Source organism: Semicossyphus pulcher, unplaced genomic scaffold, assembly GCF_022749685.1.
Source record: "Semicossyphus pulcher isolate SPU_LCO1_2020_fin unplaced genomic scaffold, fSemPul1.0.p SCAF_13, whole genome shotgun sequence".
NCBI classification, from domain to species: Eukaryota; Metazoa; Chordata; class Actinopteri; order Labriformes; family Labridae; genus Semicossyphus; species Semicossyphus pulcher.
This window is the reverse complement of record NW_027211637.1, coordinates 15,254,049-15,276,461: the sequence shown is the minus strand read 5'-3', so window position 1 is coordinate 15,276,461 and position 22,413 is coordinate 15,254,049. Positions and strand designations below refer to the sequence as shown.

At 43.5% G+C, this 22,413-nt stretch overlaps 1 protein-coding gene across 1 annotated transcript; it reads left to right on the top strand.

Annotated features, from left to right (window-relative positions):
• Positions 1–5,531: 5,531 nt before the first annotated feature.
• On the top strand, positions 5,532–21,000 carry LOC138589364 (zinc finger protein 335-like). Its single transcript, XM_069659626.1, is given in 42 exon segments — positions 5,532–5,841; positions 6,108–6,346; positions 6,517–6,665; positions 6,753–6,881; positions 6,995–7,168; positions 7,294–7,467; positions 7,560–7,733; positions 7,822–7,977; positions 8,064–8,280; positions 8,376–8,515; positions 8,622–8,772; positions 8,887–8,990; positions 9,101–9,156; positions 10,268–10,380; positions 11,652–11,701; positions 11,850–12,043; positions 12,155–12,431; positions 12,542–12,619; positions 12,848–13,972; positions 14,088–14,270; positions 14,371–14,535; positions 14,619–14,877; positions 14,967–15,144; positions 15,240–15,352; positions 16,017–16,035; positions 16,224–16,340; positions 16,541–16,617; positions 16,787–16,947; positions 17,041–17,264; positions 17,380–17,479; positions 17,577–17,665; positions 17,759–18,015; positions 18,111–18,225; positions 18,315–18,512; positions 18,656–18,798; positions 18,898–19,037; positions 19,142–19,239; positions 19,344–19,430; positions 19,567–19,650; positions 19,737–19,796; positions 19,905–20,010; positions 20,305–21,000. Coding segments are annotated over 42 exon segments (6,933 nt in total). The 5' UTR covers positions 5,532–5,703; the 3' UTR covers positions 20,427–21,000.
• The last annotated feature ends 1,413 nt before the right edge of the window (positions 21,001–22,413 follow it).

Here is a 22,413-nt window from a genome sequence, read left to right as displayed (position 1 = left end):
CCCTGGAGGGCCACTGCTTATGACTGGTAGTAATTACCTTTTAACGGTGGTGGTGAAAGATGGCTGTCCATAAAGTCAACACAACTCCGCCCGCATGGATTTGCTCTGCAGTGGTGGCCCACGCCTCGGCAGACGCAGTCTACCCCCATACATGGCTCAACTGCCGAACCCGCCTGCTGCTCTGTAGTGAGATTATATAACAAGATGAACTCACACAGATTGTCTCCAGTATCATTACAAATTATATCTCCCTCAGGGGGCTGAGGGGTTGAGGCGCCGACCATAAGCTGGGCTGTCCCCGGTTTAAGTCTGGCCTGGAATTCCCAACTTACACTCCTCTCATCTCTACTGTTACTGTTAGATAAACACACATACACCGATCAGCCATAACATTATGACCACCTGCCTAATATTGTGTAGGTTCACCTTTTGCCACTAAATCAGCCCTGACCCTTCGAGGCATAGTCTCCACTAGACCTCTGAAGGTGTGCTGAGGAATCTGGCACCAAGATGTTAGCAGCAGATCCTTTAAGTCCTGTGAGTTGCGAGGTGGGGCCTCCATGGATCAGACTTGTTTGTCCAGCACATCCCACAGATGCTCGATTGGATTGAGATCTGGGGAATTTGGTCAACACCTTGAACTCGTCGTGTTCCTCAAACCATTCCTGAACCATGTTTGCAGTGTGACAGGGCGTGTTATCCTGCTGAAAGAGGCCACTGCCATTAGGAAACACTGTTTCTATGTTTAGGTGGTACGTGTCAAAGTAACATCCACATGAATGGCAGGACCCGGCGTTTCCCAGCAGAGAATTGCCCAAAGCATCACACTGCCTCCGCCGGCTCGCCTTCTTCCCATAGTGCATCCTGGTGCCATGTCTTCCCCAGGTAAGACGCACACGCACCCGGCCATCCACATGATGAAAAAGAAAACATAATTCATCAGACCAGGCCACCTTCTCCCATTGCTCCCTGGTCCAGTTTTGATGCTCATGTGCCAATTGTTGCAGCTTTAGGCAGTGGACAGGGGTCAGCATGGGCATCCTGATCGGTCATAATGTTGTGGCTGATTGGTGTCATGATAATTTACCATTATCACACAGGTGACCTACAGATCTGCAGATCTACACATCTGCAGTTCCTAGGTGGCTAACATAGACAAACATTTAAAATGACAATAAATAAATACAAACATAAAATGTACAAATACATTGTGTAAAATTTCCAGTTAAGATCCGTAAAGCCATGAAGCCACAAGCTACCCGACTAAGCACCAGGAAAGCTGTAATCATACATCTATACAGTCATTGCATCACGTCCCTTGCACCCCACTGTTCTAAACACTTTCTGTCACATCCTGTTTCAATCACCAGCACCAAAGTGTCCCAATCCTGTAGAGTACCTGCATGGAAGCAGAGGAAGTGTGCATGTTAGGCCTGCGGTCGCCACCAAAGACTCCCAGCCAGAGCAACAGGAAAGAAAACAGTGATAAGCAGTAATGGTTTATATGTCATGCACTTTTTTTTAAAGCTTCCAACTAAACATGGCGCTGAGCTTTGATCCCTGGTAATGTGCCGGAAATTTACTCCCGTATATCTGATTAAGAAAGTTTGTTAATGTGAGCCACACAGAGTATGGGAGTCAGGGTTTTAACAGAATCAGAATAACACGACTATTATCTATAATTAGTTTAATTTCTTTCTGTTATTATCACATTATTAGCAAGTCATACTGGATTAACATACAGACAGTAGGCCTATACGTCATATTAAATCTGAATGTGCTATTGTGCTAACAATGGTGAAATTGTCCATGTTTGTTATTTCTTTTTGTCTCTCTCTGAATAAGAATCTTATACTCTCTCACAGCGGATAATTGCTTCATCGTAATATTATTTACAAGTGTTGGCTAAGTATGAAATATTCCATGAGCTGACTAATAGTCTACGTTCTGATAGTGTGTGTGGTGAAGCAGAAGCAACACTCCTGTCTGCAGCTTGAGGGAAACATGAGTCAAAGCTGTGGCCTTTTGTGCTCCTACAGTCTCCTTCATATGACGTTGATTTATGGCAACTGTTTAAAGCTTGTTCATGGGATTATTTCTGTACAACTTATCGTGCTGACTTATGACTCACTACAGACAAGCTGCTGTATGACACTTGAGGGATTGGAGGGCTCAACATGGTTTCCGCCCTGGCGATTGCTTGTTTTGATCAGCTTTTGTTTTGGTTGACTCAGTTGTTTTGCTTGTTGTGCGCTAAGGATCTTTGTGGGCCCATTTCAGCCACAAGCATGGATCTCTATCTTGACAGTTTAGAGAGGAAAATACACTGCTCATTACTGTTGTTTCAATAATTGAGTTAACAGAAGGATCTAAATAAAACAAAGGAAACCCAGACGAAAACTTCTTGGAAAGCCAAAATAAACTCCTGTGAGAGTTCAGTGGGGTATTAAAACAAAAGCAGTCCCAGAATAACTGCCGAGCTCAGCAGACTCAGCAGGGCCGGGTAAAGTACCTGGACGCGGTGGTGGGGTAAAGTTGCCTCCACATCAAACACAGTGACGGCTCTGTGTGTTGCACAGTCTCTGTGTCCCACCACAAAGTCAACAAACCAGCCGTCATAAAACCCGACGCAGCTGAGCAAGGAAGAGGGAGCAGGGACCACATCAACCGTGGCAGACAGGAAGTGATTTCTGTATTTATAACTGCCTGCTCGAAACATACCATAAGACATAAACAGTTTGCTTGAACAAGGCAGCTGGAAACCAAAGAGGCCGTGTCACAATTAAAGACGGAGTTGCAAAACGATAGCCGTAAACAGAGAAGAATTTAGGCCAGCTGAAGAAAAATGGAACACGGCTAAGTTTTGGTGCTAACACACATTTGATGCTACATATGTATGAGCTATTACTGTCTTTAAAACATTTAAACTTATAATAGTGGATTAAGGATTATAATAAACTCTGTTTAGTTGTGTTTTAGCAGCCACAGTAAAAACAGAGAGCCATAACAACTGACAACATTGTGACATTACAGTTCATGGCTCTGCCGCTGCACCGTTAACCTAATCATAAAGACCCCGCCCATGTGAGCTGCGAGGGTCTCTCTGCTGTATGATGATACTATCCAGCGCACTGATGACGCAGTTCATACAGCTATATGTTGCCGTGCTGCCATTGAGAGCCATTTTGGGAAACATGCCACACAGAAATGTGTATTTTTTTTGAGGTTCCGTGCCAGGCGTATTTTTGGAAGCAAAGTGGCGAAACCAAATGAAATGTGGCGTTTGTTAAAATGCATGGAGCCGCGTTCATTAAACCTTTGACGCCATGCAAAATCAGAGGCAGATGTTTTCAAAGGAGGCCTGGGGATCCTCGAAGGAGCCGCATTTAGACAGAAAATAACCTCATGACTGTGTCTGAATGGGCTTAGAAATCTGCATCCAATGAAAGAGTGCATCTGAGGCTGGATGGAGCTGCAGTCTGAATGAAAACAAGAATATGTGTACAATATGTTTGTAATGTAATTACACTGAAGCTGGTATTCTCAAATGTCTTCTGTAGATGTTGATACCGTCTGGAAACAAAGGACATTTATTCAGTTCATGTAGAATATTATTCACTAGCTATTTGCTACACACAATAGAGGCAGCAAAGAGGATCAAACAATGAAGGAAATAAACCATCCGCCTTACAAGCAAATGTGTTCTGACCGGCCTGTATCATCTTCAAATCCAGAGATGTATGTGTGTGTTATCAGGGGACACAGATGATCTCACTCTTCTCACCGTCACAACAAATATCAGATACATTATTAGAACAAGTATTCAATGAGAAAACACTTCATAGACACGTCAACAATAAAGTGGAAACAGGATGAATGAGGTATATGTCAAAACATGACATGCAGTAACCACATCAAGCACAGCAGATTGTGAGGAAGGATAACTTCCTCTTTAAACCGCAGGTCTGACACTTCACACACACATCCTTCATTAGCACATATTAAGGTACAAGAAATCTTTCACCATAAAAGGCGTGTCACCAAAGATTCTGTGAGAGCGGATGTACATTTGTTTCTTGAAAACTTTCAACATGAACAGGTCTTTGCTCAGCAACGGTTATCACACTTTTTACAGGGGTCAGACGGGGACTACCTGCTTCACTTTACACGGCCTGTTTTGATTTGGCATGCCCTTTAAAGAGAGTTGTTTATTTTCCTGCATCTGAAAATGCAGGACAGTGAATAAGTAAACCTGTTTTCACAGGAATAAAGGATGTCAGCAGTGTGATCTCTGCAGAAAAACCCCCTCATCTGCAGCTTTGGCCATCCGTGTGGGATCTCAGTGAGTCATGACGTGCTGGCTGAGACACATCCCTGCCCACAACACCTTGATACTCACAAACCCCAAAATATCAACAAAGCCCAAACATACACACACCGCTAAACGTAGCTGCTACTCTCAAGATAACATGTTGGCCAGCACACTTTGTTTTTCAAATGAGATGTAAAGTAGAAGTGTTATTTTGGACACATGGCTCACACAGAGACGTGTGAATTGGAGAAGTCAGATCATGTTCTGGAGAAATACAGAAACATACGGTGTAATCGTTGTTACCAAATGAGATGTGTAAGTCATTGCTAATGAGTTGGCTCACTTCGGGAATGAAGCCAGAGAAAATGTTGCGTCAGCGGCGTGATTTGATGATGAAGCAGGTAGTTCCCTAAAACTGTGGCCAACAAAAACACAAAGAAAAAACAATGAAGACACTGTCATTTCTTAATCACATCAGTCATTAAGTCAGATTTAAATCCTTTCATTTTACAAATAAAGAAACTCAAAGGTTTAAAATACAGACAGCATATTTTTTTCCACATTTTAAATAAGTATCTACTTGTTGCTTGACCCACTTTATTCAGCTTCCTTTGAGGAAATTCTATTTATGAAAAAAAGTGGAACCAAACTTTTTATATCATGACTTTGAGGAGAGAAATAACAGAAGTGTCTGCATGTGTCCCATGATGTATATAAAAATACAAAGACATGACAAGGAGAGCGTTTTGCATGGATAAAAAGGAGGACAATGATGACACACACTGAGCTTCTACACTTTATCTTCATTCTGTATTTAAATAACTTTATACAAGTTTTTACACCAGTATCTGTGGTGTGAATTTTAAAGCTGTTAGCAACTCAAAATAACATGTCACTATTAAAAGTGGTTTTCCTGAAATAACATTACTTTGCCATCATAATTTGCTATAAGTGGTTTTATCTACCGCTGCCATTTTCCTCTTAATGCCACTCCCCTCCAGCTTGAAATATGTCCAAAAAAGAACAATTAGTCGACTGCTCATTAGTTGTTAACTAAGTCTAAATGTGGATATTTTGGAAATTCCCCATGTCCATTCAAGTCATACATGCTGTCAAGAAAAAAGTGGGAGGGTTGAGGTTGTAGGCGGGGGGCGAGGTTAAGTGACTAAGACTTTATGTTGCATAAAAACAAGGTCCACAACCCCAACCAAGAGCAGAAAGCTGAGACAACAACAAGAGTCTCCAGTCAAAACACAGGGCAAAGACAACTCAGAAGGAGAAGCACTGAGGATCTTCAGCGGAGAAGCTTTTGTTCTTTTACTGCACTTGTTACCTGCAAGGCTTTTATTGTTTTCTTCCAGTGCGGCAAATCTACAACAGAAGATCTCATCATGAGATTCTCTGCTTTAGCTGTGTGCTTAATTTTGGGGATAAGCACGCACGTTGGATGGAGCATCCCCCTCAAGTCTGTCTCTGTCACCTTCCCAGGAGACATCATGAAAAACATGACTGATACGGAGCTGGCAGAAGTGAGTAGCAGATGGTTCATTTTGTCTTGCTAAACTGAGATTCCCCAAACAGTTTGCAATCAAGCTGTGCAGGGATTGTATGAACAGAAATCCCTATCATAATGTAAATGAAAAGACAAATATTTTCGGCTAAATTCAAACTACAAGAGGCACAAAAACGCTTGCATTAACTTTCCAAGCTAAATGTATGTAGTGTCCATGTACCCTGCTTACATATCATCACCTACCTGGACTCATTCATGTGCTTTTCCATGTTCTCCTGCCAGAAATATCTGAAGAGGTTTGGCTACATGGACACGCTGCAGCGCAGTGGCTTCCAGTCGCTGGTGTCCCCCTCCAGAGCTTTGATGAGGATGCAGAGGCAGATGGGCCTGGAGGAGACTGGAGAGCTGGATAAAGCCACTGTGGAGGCAATGAAGCATCCTCGCTGTGGGGTTCCTGATGTGGCCAACTACAAAACCTTTGATGGAGACCTCAAATGGGACCATAACGATGTCACTTATAGGTGAGTAGAGAGAAAAATACCTTATTAGAGTTGATGACATCATAAGGCGTTTACTTTGTAATGCAAGGCATTGCATACAAATGGTATAATGGAGATAAATCTGTCTTATTTCAACTTTAATTGTCATTCAAGAGTCTGAAAGCAGAGTTTCACACTGCTCTTCTCCACAGGGTCCTTAATTACTCTCCAGATATGGAGCAATCTCTGATCGATGACGCCTTCGCCAGAGCCTTCAAGGTGTGGAGTGATGTCACCCCTCTGACTTTCACCCGCCTCTTTGATGGGACAGCCGACATCATGATCTCATTTGGAAAAACCGGTATGATTCTGTACAATTCTGCTTGCAATTTTGAGCTCAACACAAGTTTAAAATGAAAGCTTGATGTGTATTTTATTTGCTGCACAGACCACGGAGACCCTTACCCATTTGATGGTAAGGACGGCCTTCTGGCTCATGCTTACCCTCCTGGTGAGGGGCTGCAGGGAGACGCCCACTTTGACGATGATGAGTTCTGGACTTTGGGAACAGGACCAGGTAATCAGACATACTAATAAAGTAACGCCAGCATCAACAACTAATGTGAGGATGTCTCCCCCTAGTGTTCACTTTAAACATTGCATTAAATGTGTAATTTTTTTTCACCTCAGCTGTGAAGACTCGCTATGGAAATGCAGATGGTGCCATGTGCCAATTCCCCTTCACTTTCGAGGGCAAAACCTACACCACATGTACCACTGATGGCCGTACTGACAACCTGCCATGGTGCGCCACCACAGAGGACTACAGCAGAGACCAGAAATACGGCTTCTGCCCAAGTGAACGTAAGCTTGACAATTTATTTTGCATGGGAAATCAAAGGTCAGAGGTTATCCAGACTAGGGCCTCTGATTTGGTTCTTTCTTGTCATACTGACTGGCTTCATCCTTCCTAATTCTCACCCTGACAGTTCTGTACACATTTGGAGGAAACGCCAACGGAGCCGAGTGTGTATTCCCCTTCGTCTTCCAGGGGAAGGAATATGACAGCTGCACCACAGAGGGCCGCAGTGATGGCTACCGCTGGTGTGCCACCACAGACAATTTTGACAAGGACATAAAATATGGATTCTGCCCCAGCCGTGGTGAGTGACAGGAACCGCAATGAGTAAATGCAGAGCAGTGCTGCCACAATGGCTTGTTTTCTTACTGTTGTTTTATGTGTTTGTTTGTCCAGAAACGGCTGTGATCGGTGGAAACTCTGAGGGAGAGCCCTGCCACTTCCCGTTTGAGTTCCTGGGTAAGGAGTACGACTCCTGCACAAGTGAGGGGCGCAGTGATGGCAAGCTGTGGTGCAGTACTACTGAAAGCTATGATGACGACAAGAAATGGGGCTTCTGTCCTGACCAGGGTGAGTAGCATGAATATAAGACAGAGAAAGTAGATTAGGTAAAATTGGCTTTGTTATTCATTACTGTTCCTTACTGTTTGTGTTCCAGGTTATAGTCTGTTCCTGGTGGCAGCCCATGAGTTTGGACACGCCCTGGGCCTGGATCACTCCAGCATCAAAGACGCTCTCATGTTCCCCATGTACAGCTATGTGAAAGACTTCAGCCTGCATGAGGACGACATTGAAGGCATTCAGTTCCTCTACGGTAAGATCATAACAAACTGCTTCATCATGCAGAATCACATCAGAAATATCAGACTACTCAACTATTTCTCTCAACTTTTTTTTTAGGACGCAAAACAGTCCCTGATCCCACCCCACCTCAGCCTGACACCACTACCGCCCCCGACTACACTGATGAGACTGACCCTACTGATGAACCTGAACCCACTGAGCCCACCGTTACTACCACTGCAACGCCTGTGGATCCCAGCACAGATGTCTGCAAGATCACCAAATTCGACACCATCACTGTGCTTGACGGAGAACTTCATTACTTCAAGGACGGGTGAGCAAATCAGTGTAATCTTCTTTAAAGAAAATAGGGGAAAAAAACTAACAAAAGCTGGACATCTTAGTAAGTACATTTTACGTGTTCAATAGACTCTACTGGAAGATGTCCAGCATACGTGAAGGAGGGCCCAAAGGACCGTTTTCTATCTCTCAGAAGTGGCCGGCTCTTCCTGCAGTTATTGACTCGGCCTTTGAGGATCTTCTGACCAGGAAGTTGTATTTCTTCTCAGGTAATATAACTTTTCATATATATGTTATAATATAAATTACAGTACATATTAGCATTTAAGCCAAAAGTGCAGACAGTTTTCATACTGATCATTTTTTTCCCTATAGGAACCAGATTCTGGGTGTACACAGGGAAGAGTCTCCTTGGTCCCCGCAGCATTGAGAAGCTCGGCCTCCCCAGCAGCATCCAGAAGGTGGAGGGAGCACTGCAGAGGGGTAAAGGCAAAGTGCTGCTCTTCAGTGGAGAGAACTACTGGAGGTGAGATCAAATTGTGTCTTTACCAGATTCATAGACTGTGATTTGATACAAGAACAACTTATTGCTTCTGCCACTTTTAACATTTCCTTGTATGATTTTGTGTCTGATTAACAGGCTTGATGTGAAGGCCCAGAAAATCGACAGAGGGTACCCCAGATACACAGATGTCGTCTTTGGTGGCGTCCCCAACGATGCTCATGATGTGTTCCAGTACAAAGGTAAATAAACCTGTCAGTTCTCATCTATGGAGTTCAATGTATAAAACTTAATTGTTGCATGTAAGAATTTTTTGCACTGTAGTGATTTAATTTCAATATTCCCTCTTTAGGTCACATCTACTTCTGCCGCGACCGCTTCTACTGGCGTATGAACTCCCGCAGGCAGGTGGATCGTGTTGGCTACGTGAAATATGACCTCCTCAAGTGCTCCGATCAGTCAGTCACTTACTACTGAGGAGAAGAACACACAGGGATTAGCTGAAAATAATCTATAATGTGGTAGCACCTATTTTTCTTTTCTGTGCAGGTGTCAGGGAGAATGTGATGCAGTATTTGTGTAAAGTGCCTGATGTATGACGTGTGTGCTTTCTGAGATGTGAATAATTGGCCTTCATTGATGCTGGCTAATTTTGTTACACACAGCAATGGCCATAAAAAAATCAAAGGCCCAAAGAAAAGAAAAGCAAATTGCGATCTTTGGCACGGCCCTGCCCTCAACCTTAAATCTGTGAACGGACAATGGTGGTCTAAAAGTTGACACCCATATAAAATATTCTCAAAAGCTATCTGGATCACATTCCAGAGTCGCTTTTTTAATTTTATTTTTTAAGTCTGACTGGTTCAGACTCTTAACAGTATTGGATCATTTTGGTATTTATAACAATATCTAATATTATTTTTATGTCCTAAAGCTTGTTTGTTTTGTATAATTCTGTGTGTATTGCTGAAAATGGCTTCAAAGCCAATTACTTGCACTGGAAGACAATGCATGTCTCCTTCACTGAAATTATTTATGAGACTTATATTTTGTATTAAAATTTTAAATTTCAATGCAATAAACATTCCGTGAGAACTACCTACTGTCATCCGTCTCAATTATGTACAAAAACACCTGATAAACTAACATGTACGTGGATTATCTGACGCTATCATGCCGGTCCTCTTAATTATTTGACAGCAAACAGCAAAAACATACATGTACAAATACCATTAAATTACATTCTGCTGTATCAACTACCTACAGTCTCTTGAGACAACTGCCCTATGTGAAGGCGTATTACTCCGCATCCAGTTGCGTAATGCGTCTTCCTCTAAAAACAATAGTCCACTTAGCGATTATAAACACCACATTTACCGTTTATCCGAATAAAAATACGAAGGTTATTCTATTGTTTATTAAAAACAATAAATATTGAAGAATATATAAAAGTGTTGCTACAAGACGAGCCATTTTTAAACAAAAACAATAAATAAGATCCGGTTGCACGGACAGGAAGCAAGGAGAATCTCATGGCGCCCGACTAGAATGAAGCGACAATTATCGGTTGCTAATTTCTGATGGATTTAGCGCATCTACAGTAAAGGATACCTTTCTACTCGAAAATACACGGTAAGAAAAAAATGTGGAGATTCTAGTGCTGTAGTAGAAAAATGTTTTCATTTTCTTCAGGGAGAGCATATGGGCGGTCTGCCGCAGCTGAGGCCCTCGAGGTCCCCAGTAGAGCTCTCAGAATGCCTGAGTGGAAAAAGACGTTGCCTGGTGTAAAATGGCGACGCCGAGCAGGCAGGACGAAGGGCAGCTAGGCCCGCTGCTAGATTGCTAACAGTGACACACACGTTGTGATGGACGCTGCTCCGCCTGATATGTCGACTTGGTTATATCGATGTCATGTCATTTATCCTTCAACGTCTTTCCATTCAACCACTCAAAAGTTATCATTGTTTAAATGGGAGTCACATATATATTGTTTGCAGACTCATGGAAGAAGATACGGAGCTTACAACAGTGCTAGTTAGCCAGCTAAAGGCTAACGTTAGCTGCTGTGGTTTACGTCAGATAACGTTACTTACAGTTGACATCAACTTTTCAGTAACTGTACAACTGGTTAGGGCTTATGCTAGTTTAAAGATGTGGTCAGTCCTTATAACGGCTTAGCCCCGAGTAGAAACATTTAACTCACGAAAATGTTGACGACCTTGAGTGAAAACACTTGATAGAGCCCGTGTAAACAGGCATAAGAAGCTTATATACTTTGACCAAGCAAACGTTACTTGTACAAAGAACAAGAGAAACCGTACACTAAGTGTTGGATAACCCAACGCATTAGTGAAATGCATTTAGAAAAATTGAATTGAATAAGTTACCAGTAAGCAGGAGCAAAAGACCTGCACTTCAGCATTTATATCCAGACATTATTAGTAAACAGAACCACAGCTGAACTCACCCACAGCCATTAAAATTTGGTGTGGATAAAGTATTAAGTTCCTCAATTTGACAAGTGTTAGTATATCCAAACTGTGTTAATGTGTCCAGAATATAAAAATACTATAAAAAAATGTACACCTCAGAAAATAGTATTGCTCAGTTACCATGTGCACTCCATTTGGTACAAATTTATTAACAATCCTACAAACCAATCATTGGAAAAGCATAATCCCTATTAACCCTCAGGACACACATTTAATGTAAAGTCTTCTAAATTTAAAGAGATATTAAAAATAGGAAAACTAGATGGCAAAATCTCTGGAGTAAATTACCAGGGCATTGGTCAGTGAATGACCATAATAAAGTAACCTCATTAAAGCTAATTTTAGGTTTTATCTCCATTTAACCGAAGTTAGCTTTCCAGATATTTTACAATATTGTCGTTTTCTGTTCAGGATTGTTGCTCATCTAATAGCCCTCATAATTTGTCCCTCCATACTTTGCTGTATATCTTGTGACAAATAAGACTGCATTAAAAATATCACCTAATATTTGCGAGTCTTTAAGGTTACTTAAGAAACCTTTAAGCATCCTTTAAAGATGACATAAACTTCAAATTTGATACTGATTTGATGTTTCATTTTTGTGAATAGTTATGGATTCTGAGGAGAATGAGGTGGAGAGCAGCAGCGATGCAGGTCCCTCGGGGATGGAGGAGCCGTCTGAAAGTGGCATGGGTATGGAGTCATCCGAGGCCATGTCTGCAGACAGCAGTGATGCAGCTGCCTCTCATGCACAGGCCCCAGAGTCTGACTGCCATGTGGGACAGAGCTCAGAGGGAGTTGTGGTAAGCTTTTTTGGTTCTTAGAAAAACAACTCATGATTTCATGTATTCATTTGGAGGGAAAAGCCAAAGGCAACACAAAAAGTCATCCTAAAGTTTTCCCTTTCTGTGAAGGTGTTCATCCCCGAAACCAGCTCCAGCACAGACGCCAGAGTTTCATCAGTCCATCTCCCAGACTCCTCCTCCGTGGCACAGTCCACCAGCGTGTCCAGTGTCTCCACAGTGACTCAGTCAGTGTTGGTGTCTGAGTCAGCCCAAGTGCTGGTCCACTCCAGCGCCGTGTCTGAGGGAGCCATGATGGTTTCTGACTCAACCGCTTCTACCTCGTCAGACCTGGGTTCTGCCATTGACAAGATCATAGAATCCACGATTGGCCCTGACATCATGAATGGTATTTCTGCCTCTTACGGCACTGTCTATTTTGTCATAAGCTGATTAGCTTCAATATTTTTTTGGGATGAAGTTGCAGATATCCAATATTGTTTACTGGTCTTCTTTTAGGTTGCATAGCTGTGACCAGTGCAGAGGATGGAGACGCAGAAACAACCCAGTATCTGATATTACAGGGACCAGATGACGGTTAGTTTTGGATGTTTATATTCAAATGAAACAAAGTACTGAATCTCTGGTTGGATGTAATTAAAGAGTGGATACATGATTCAACCTTTATATCAACTTTTTTTTCTGTCATCTTTTTGTGAACCACCTTTATTTTAGAGAATTTATATTCAAGTAATCCAGACACATAGAATGGGAATCCCTTTGAAGTAATTGTGCCGTGCGTCTTTATGTATTTGTCTTCTGAAGGTGCTCCTATGGTAGCCCACATGTCATCTTCGGCCCTCTCTGATCGTATAGCCATAGAAGCTCTTGCAGAAGGCCCCACCTCAACCTGTCTGGACCAGGGAGACCTTCAGGGCCACCTTGAACCTGACCAGCCCGACGACCAGCCCGGTCACTCGGGGTACCCAGAGGACAGCAGCAGTCAGCCAGACCAGCCTCAGCACTCTCACCCCTCCCAGTACTTGGACTGCAGTGCAGATGGTCCAGACCAGACGGGGGAGTCTTCATCTTCCTATGTTGAGTGTTCGAGTGAGGAACCCGATCAGACTCGCTCTCAGTCTGGTTTTCCCGACTACAGCGGGGACAACAGCGACCAGGACCTGCCAGGATATGTGGAATGCAGTGGGGCAGACTCAAACCCAATCAGCCGGGGTCACTATGTGGTGGAGTGCAGCGCTGGGTATCTGGAGTGTGCGGTGGATGATGGAGAGCAACCGCATCATTCTCGCAGTTACATTGACAGCAGTGCAGACCACAGGACGCAGACAAGTCGGCAGTATGGGACTACGTATGGAGGGGAGTGTGTTGCAGCTGCAGATTCGGAGCAACCGGGTTGTTCTCAGTATCAATCAAGAGACGATGATGAGGATGACGAGCAGGATCCAGATCAGCCGCAACACTCCCAACAGCAGCCCCAGCACTCCTGTTACATGGAAAGCAGCAATGGCCCTGAGGCCTCTCTCTATAACGATGACAGCTCCTCGTCAGACCTCCCTCTGGCAGACACTGCAGGCTCAGGCGGGCTTCCTGAAGGACTGGAGTGCAGTGAGAGCCAGCCTGGGCCCTTCATCAGCAGCAGTGGGACCTACACGTCAAATCCAGAGCCTGAGCTGGCCCAACAGTGCTCACCCAGCCAAGAGGAGCCCCAAGGCTCCCAGGGGCCACAGGATGAAGCTGCGATGGTCAGTGAGATGGAGACTTCAACCGTGGCAGAAGGTTCTGGTGACAGGGCACCAAACCTGGCTGAGTTGGAGGAGATGATGGAAGTTGTGATTGTGCAGCAGTTCAAGTGTAAGATGTGTCCGTACAAGAGTGCCTCTAAAGACACACTTATTAACCACATGAGGGACAAACACTTCAAACCTGCAGGTAATGCACATTTTTATAGTTTATTATGTATCACAAAGATGAATCACTATTCTGTTCTGAGATTTCGTTTGTGATCTTCAACAAATTTTTTCTGTGGTAAAAATGTCATTTTCAGGGGAGATGCCAAAGAAGCGTAAACGTGGACGGCCTCCTAAAAGTGAGACGCTGGCTCGTCGCAATGCAGAGAGGAAGGAGGCTGAAGAGAGGAAGGCGGTGAAGGCGAAAGCTGCTGAGCCCCATCAAGCAGAAGAAGAGGAGGATGATATTGTGGATGCTGGTGCTATTGACGATCCTGAAGGTCAGAGAGGAAGATTAATACTTATCTGACTTAGAGAATCCCTCAAAGGATAAAAATCATACTAACTCATCCCTCGTCCTGCTCCTTTGTTTATCCCCAGAGGATAGTGATTACAACCCAACAGAAGAGGACAGCAGCGGAAGGCCGCCGGTCATTCTAAAGAAGCCGGCTCCTCCGATCTCTTCTTCCACACAAGGGCGCCCACGACGAAAGGTTGGCCGTCCCAGGAAGTACAGCCTTTTAGATGAAGGCTACAGCGGCAAAGGTGAGAACAAGAAATGCCTTTAAATGTAACAAACCTTACATTTTAGTTTGCTGTTTTATATCTTATTTTTATGTTCATTACAGAAGCAGAGAGCATCGCTAAGAAGCCCAGGCTAAGCACAGATGCTGGAGAACCTGAAGAGGCGAGCTCTTCCGGGTTGAACAACGGTCCTGCTGTGGTGACGGATGGAGACACAGCTGAAGCTGCAATAAGTCAATCAGACTCTGAGAACAAAGACCCTTCATCCAACACACAGCCAGAGGAGGAGTTCTACCCGAGGAAGCGGGGCCGACCTTCCAAACGTTTTCTTCGGAAGAAATACAAGAAATATATAAATAGAAAGTAGGTATCAAAGTTCAAAATAACGTTTTGTTGGAAATAGTCTTGAATAACATTATAAACCAGCTTTTTTTCTCTTCATGATCTTCCAGTCGGTACTATAAATCCCTCAAACCGCTCCTGAGACCTCACAACTGCTGGATCTGTGGCTCACGCTTCCTCACTCAAGAAGATTTGCGTTTCCACGTGGACTCCCACGAGGGAAGTGACCCAGAGCTCTTCAAGTGCCTCCAGTGCAACTATCGCTGCAAGCGCTGGTCCTCACTCAAGGTCAGATGCACTAAAACAGGTCACAACAGTCAGGTTAACCTCAGTCCAGATGCATGTTGCACAGTGCCCTCAACGTCTTCTGTGCTGTTTTGCAGGAACACATGTTCAATCATGAGGGCACCAAGCCATTTAAGTGTGAGGAGTGTGATTACTCCAGTGTCTACAAGAAAGACGTCATTCGCCACTCAGCAGTCCACAACAAAGACAAGTAACTCAGACAGTAACAACATGCATTACATACACTATAGATCAGGGGTTTTCAAAGTGTGGGAAAGTGAGCCTCCCCTAAAAGAACATAAAAGCACCACAGACTTTAGACTTCAGACCAGGTTTTTGTTGGTCTATGGCGCAGCCGCTTTCTTCGTCCTCCAGATCGCAATGCACCACCTGTTTGCCTGACCACACCTCATTTTAGACCAACAAATGACTACTGCGTCAGATGGAAAAGCAATGACTGCTTTGCGCCATCTGAACGATAGGGCCCTGCGTCTATGATGCGCATAAGCGGTTGATGCGGGATGCACTGTAGAAGGGAATAACCGCAGATCCTCCTCCACCTGCGGCCTAGACGGTACTTGCTTTTGATCACTGTCAATGCGGAAAACCAACATGTGTCCTCTCTCTCTGTTACAAATAAGTATCGATCCATTTTGCCCCACACTTCGCAGAAGTTGGCTAACCAGATGCTTACAGATTTTTTTCTGATTTATTTTTACTCATGCTGCGCCCCCCCTGAAATCCTCTGGCACCCCCCAGGGGAGGTGCGCCTCACACTTTGAAAACCTCTGCTGTAGATGATTCCTAATACAAGAACATATAGCTGTTTTTTAAACATAGCTTCACTGATTATTTTTCTCTTTTTCATCCTGAAGGAAAAGAAAGACAGAGCAGGTAAGACAATTTAGGTCTCCAACATTTGAAGGAAAATTTAATGCAAATGAACATGGTTGTGAAATCATTTTTAAATATTATGCTTTCTAAAAGTCGTGGCAGAATTACTGCAGCCTGTTTCTGTTCGGCTGGATGTCGTTTGGCTGACTTAACTCAACACCTTTGTTTCTTTTGTGCTTAATCATTAGGTACCAAAGGTGTCAGAGTTCATCTGCCCTGTGTGTCACAGGGTTTACCCCATGCAAAAGAGACTGACCCAGCACATGAAGACCCACAGCTCTGAGAAACCACACATGTGTGATAAGGTCAGAAAACTGGTTACTAAGAATTACAGTTGTGGCTCTGTCTCCCTTCTTTGAATTGTGTTGTGTAGCATCGTTGTGCATAATAATGAAAATCCCTACAGGAGAGTAAATGCACACATCATTTTTAGACTGTTATATAATTTTTATCTTAACCAAAATTCTCTATAACTCTTGTTAAAGTTGCCTCTCTGTCTTTTCAGTGTGGCAAATCCTTCAAGAAACGGTACACATTCAAGATGCACCTACTCACCCACATCCAGAGTCTTGGAGACAGCAAGTCAGTTTAAAACACCTTTAATCCAACTCTTTATTTTATCAGTCTGCATTTTAAAAACATGGATGTATCAGAACTTTGTCTAGAATATGAATAATAATCATCAACATTTTGTTGTTAGTCATTTCAATGATATCATCACAATGTATAACTCTTGTTTGACCTTCTCAAGGTTTAAGTGTGAATTTTGCGACTACACGTGTGACAACAAGAAGCTGCTGCTCAACCATCAGCTGTCTCACACCAACGACCGACCCTTCAAGTGTGACTACTGTAAATACTCCACGTCTAAAGAGGAGTTCCTGGTCTCCCACCTGGCCATCAAACACACAGGTGTCCTAAAGTGTATTTAAATTGGACATGTTTTTATCTTCTCCTTATGAATGCAATGCTCTACAATACAGACTACATTTGTGTTCTCTCCAGGAGAGAAGCCTTTCTCCTGTGAAATGTGTCACTTCACGACGAAGCACAGGAAGAACTTGCGCCTCCATGTGCAGTGTCGCCACCCTGAAGAGTTTGAGGAGTGGTCGATGACTCACCCTGAGGAGCCAGTCAGGAGGCGACGCAGACCCTTTTTCACCCTGCAGCAGATAGAGGAGCTCAAACAGCAACAACATGACGACACACAGGGCTTGCAGAACACAATTGTGAGTTTTTTAAAGGGTTGCTTATCTCAAGACTAGTATTGATTTACTTCTTGTGTGTGTTGTCTTTTTTGGGAGATAAAGAACTGTATCTGATTGTTTTATCCTCCTTTATTAGGTTGCAGTGGATTCTGCAACACTACAAGCCATGCAGGGTATGGAAAATGCCTCAGTGTCCCAGGATGCATTGGGAAACACCACCATCATCTACGAACAAGGTCCGTCCTCTTAACGTTTAAGAGGCATTTATAAAATTTCTGATGATGTAAATCACCTTAAGGACCAGTGCTGACTTTTACTTTGTGTGTTCCTCAGCTGAATCCAGTGATCTGTCCGCCCAGAACGCCCTGGACCTGCTTCTGAACATGAGCAATGCCCGGGAATTGGTTGGAAACGGCTTGCAGGTGGGTTAAAAAATGTACTTCATAAAAGTGTGCAATTTTAAGAATGCTTGCATTTTAGAAATAAGCAAAATGGTGTTACATTTGACTCCTCAGGTGGCAGTGCTGAAGTCTGAAGGCAAAGCTTTAGAAAAAGGCACGTGGAGCGCTGTGACAGAAGCACCAGGCCAGGCCCAAAAGGTGGTGACCTTCCACGTGTCAGAGAACGGCGAGACGGTGTTGCAAGAGGCCTATGAGGCAGCCACTTCTGAAACCGGGGAGCTTGCCCAGATCGCCATCGAAGCCTACGAAGGCGGAGGAGAGTTCAGTGTTGTGGAACAGGCTGCGGACGAGAATCAAAGCCCTGAATACAGGTAAAGTAACACACTGTGTGATTGTTCCTCTACGTTATTTAAAATGAGATTGAATGTAGAACATTCTGTTCCTGAAGTCTTAAATGTCTTTGCAGCAATGGTGAGAGCAGTCCCTCTCAGGCTGCAGAAGTCTCTGGATCAGAGAGCATGAAAAGTGAAAAGTACTACCTTTCTTCAGCCCTGCCTGATGGTGTTTTGCAGCAGGTGGAGGTAACTGTCAAAGATCCCTTGTTTCCACATAAAGCTCTGTCAGCACCGAGTATCCTTCCTCCCTCACTGTTGTGTTTGTTTTCTGTCAGCTGAGCAGTGAAGCTCCAGCCTCTCCCTCGACTGTGGGCTCTCCCGGTCTGAGCACAAAGAGGTTTTCCTGCAGAATATGCATGGAGTCTTTTCACGGACGCTCGGACATGGAAAACCACAAGAGGGCGCACTTGGATCCCAGCACCTTCAAGTGTCCTGATTGTGACTTCACCTCCACCTCCTGGCCTGAGGTTAAAGTGAGTCTCTAATTTGTGCAGCACTTTTTTCAACTTCAACAACTTCAAATAATTAAATCAATCTTCTAACTTTGACTATTGAATGTGATTTATATCACATTGTGTTTATATCACATATGTGTTTACATCCTGCGTTTTCTCAGACACACATGGGGCTGCACTCTTATCTGCGCCCTCACAAGTGTCCAAACTGCAGCTTTGCCTCCAAGAACAAGAAAGACCTGCGCCGACACATGATGACACACACCAACGAGAAACCGTTTTCATGCAAACTTTGTGGACAAAGGTTTGAGCAAAACTAATTAAAATAGTAACAAATCCCTTATGCAACATATCTGTATGTAAAGTGGTACAACATGGAGCTTTTTTCCCCTCAACATCTCAGGTTTAACCGTAATGGCCATTTGAAGTTTCACATGGAGCGTCTCCACAACCAGGATCATCCCACTCGTAAGAACCGAACCCCCACAGCTCAGCAAACCATCATTGTCAACAGTGACGAGGAGGCTCTGGCCACACTACAGTGTAAGGAACACAGGAATGCTTAAAACCAACATGAAAATAATAGAAACAATGGCCACATTCAGTGTAAAATACTAACGTGATGTGTTAATGTGTGTGTCTAACAGCCCTGCAAGGTCACCAGACCGTCATCACTCCAGAGAGGCTGCAGGCCCTGGGACAGGAGCACATCATCGTAGCTCAGGAACAGGCGCTTTCAGACCAGGTACTGGGGTTAACACGTTACTGGACATACTTGTAACTTAACAGATTGTCTCATAAAGACAATTAATTTTTATAGCTAATTATCATAATGTGTTCTTTAATCAGGAGGACGGCACATACATCCAGCAGATAACCACCATTGATGGACAAACAGTTCAGCACCTGATGACAGGAGAGAACCAGGTGACTGAGGTAATTCTATACATTTTACTGCCTCATGTTTACATCTACGTGGTCCTAATGGAATATCAAAAAATTATATATTTATTTAGCTTTTAATATATTCTCTAGCTTCCTCTCAACTCCTTTGTCACACGTTTTGTTTCAGGTTCAGTATATCATCTCACAGGACGGAGTGCAGCACTTGATCCCTCAGGAGTACGTGGTAGTAGCTGATGGAAACCACATACAGGTCTGTGTGTTACCTCATACGACTTGATATAAAGGATTAAAGCAGTGTTTTAATGTATTTGTGCGTACTGCTCTTCTGTTCCTCAGATGCCAGATGGACAGATCATCCAGTACGAGAGTGACGGGGCTTTTCTGCAGGAGCAACAGGTGAGGCAGATCTTAACAGTCTAGAGTTAAGGATTGGGCTGGTCAAGGTGATGCAGATAATGTACATAATGCTCTGTTGTCATTGCTCTGTGTTCTTTATGTGCTCAGATTGCTGTAAGTCATGACGGTCAGATCCAGTATCTACCTGTGAGCTCGGAGCAACAGGTGGTGAACGCTGAAGATCTGGAGGCTGCTGCTCACTCTGCTGTCACAGGTTTGGTCTTGTTTTATGTTCAATCCTCAACAACACTGTTAATTTCTTTTTCATTTACCAAATGTATTAGTCTATGCTGATGCTTGTGCCCGTTTTCCCAAACAATAGCACATGTTTCTAGATCTATAAATGAACTCTCAGCTCTTGATTTCCTTGATTAATGAACCAAACCACCTGTGTGTTCCATTTCACGACTATTGCAGGATCCTCTCCATTATAAATAATTATAAGCCCGACAGTAACATGGACAGTATGACAGCAAATCAAGCTAAATGAACATCTTTGTTCTTGCAGCCGTAGCAGACGCAGCCATGGCGCAGACCCAGACGGTCTACACTGAAGCTACACCTGAACAGCTGGAGCAGCTGCAGCAGCAGGGCATCCACTATGACGTCATTACCTTCACAGAGGAGTAGATGGCTTTCTGAACCGACTTGGGTACAAACCTGCGCAGAGCAGGACCAAACCACTATGAACTGACAAGTACAAAGACCTCAACTTATTTATGCATTCAGCTGAACTCCAACATTTTCTCCTCCACACCTGCTCACCTGCTCGGGGGCTGTTGCACTGTTTAATAAGATCAACAGCGTTTTGTAAATTCTTGCTTCTAACTTAATCACAGGGGCTGTGCATTCAAGTGTCAATTAAAGCAAGGTTGGTCTACTCTGTAAGACGTAACGATGATCCATGTTTACGTGCCTCAACTGCTTCCATTTGCAAGACAATGTAATCAAAGGGGAAACGGCTTATATCGTGTATTAGGAGGTATTGAAGGAAGTAATGAACATTAATGTTTTTGAATGAGGTGAAATGAAATGGGAGTGTTTATTTTTGATCTGTGATAAGATATGTGTTAATTGTTAGAATGCCACAACATTGTGTTTACTGAATATCAATATGTACATATCTTTTCAATCTGTCTTCTGTTCTGTGATGGAGGATAAGTGCTGATTTGGTGACTAGGAAATGTTTAATAAGCTGAAAGCTGACACCAAATAAATCACTTTGTGTAACCTTGTGCATTGTCGTGTTTGTCGTGGAAGTGGGAGAATATACACACAACATCTACATAAACACGGGCCAAGAAATCCCTCCGTTTGCACAAGTTGATTTATGATATATTGTACAGGAAGTATTGATCAATGTTATGTAATCCATTTAAAAAACATCTCAAACCATGACTTAAAAGTTAGAGATCTCCATCCTTCTCAGTCTCAGCAGGATATCCGTGTTAGGTTGTATCATACTGAACAGCCTTCCTGTCCCTGTGTCTACTCTCTGTTTATTTGCAGCATGGAAACAGTTAAAAAAGGAAGTGTTACATGAAATATATCAGAAGTGTGCCACAACAATCCTCAAGGAGCCGTCAGCCACGTGAGGGACACATCTGTCCTCACCCTCCGTCTGATGAAATGACAACTTCCTCCTTTCTCCGGGAGGGAGGGGCCTCAGATCCTCTAATAAGACTGTTGACAAAATGTGAGCCTCAGTGAGCTTTACACTGAAGATGAAGTTTGCATTTTTGTTGTTTGTTTTATTAGGTGTGTTAAAATAAGCAAAATTCAACAATTTTGTTCTATGTTTCCTGTATTAATTACATATTATTAACAATTGTTGTTTCCAGATGTCCCTCAGCTGGAGGGGCAGCAGAGGATTGAGGAGTTTGAACACATCCTGCTGAGGTTCGCCTTCCCGTCAGTCTACAACGGTTACAGCAAGTTGTGCTGTAAGCTCTATCCGGGAGGATGTTACAAGCTGCTGGACAGTGCAGGATATACCTGTGACTTACTGAAAGGAAGAGTCACAAAGACGGAGAACAGCGGCTGGATAGAATTCAAAATATCCAACGTGCGGTTTGTGGACGGAGGCTTTTACAGGTGTATCGTGATGGGAACTGAAAACCACATCTACAGAGATTACTATGTCGAGGTGTCCGGTAAGAAGTCAATACTGATGTGCAAAAACTGCATCATTACAGCTTCATGAGATCAATATTAACTTGTAAATTAGTATGTTATTGTAATTAATTTGTCAGAAATCTAAGGAAACACTTGGTATTCTTGCTTTTTGCAGAGGTGTCAGGTAACCGAAGCCAGTCTCATCCTTCACCGACAACCACCATCAAAGCCCTCAACACCTCCACAACAACACTCCCAGAATCCACTGGGCCGGCTCTGGCACAGGATCACAGCGACAGTCCCAGGTTTCCACCATGCAGATAACTCATTTTCCACTGCTTGCTGGCCGAACAGTGCTGTCTAAGTGCAGTGTATCTTTCTCCTCTCAGGGTCTCCTGGAGTTTCGGCCTGCCTCTGGCTGTCATTGTGTCCATAACTGTGATGATTCTCATCACTTCAGTCGTCGGTGTAGTTTTCTGCAGAGTCAAGGCAAAGCATAAAC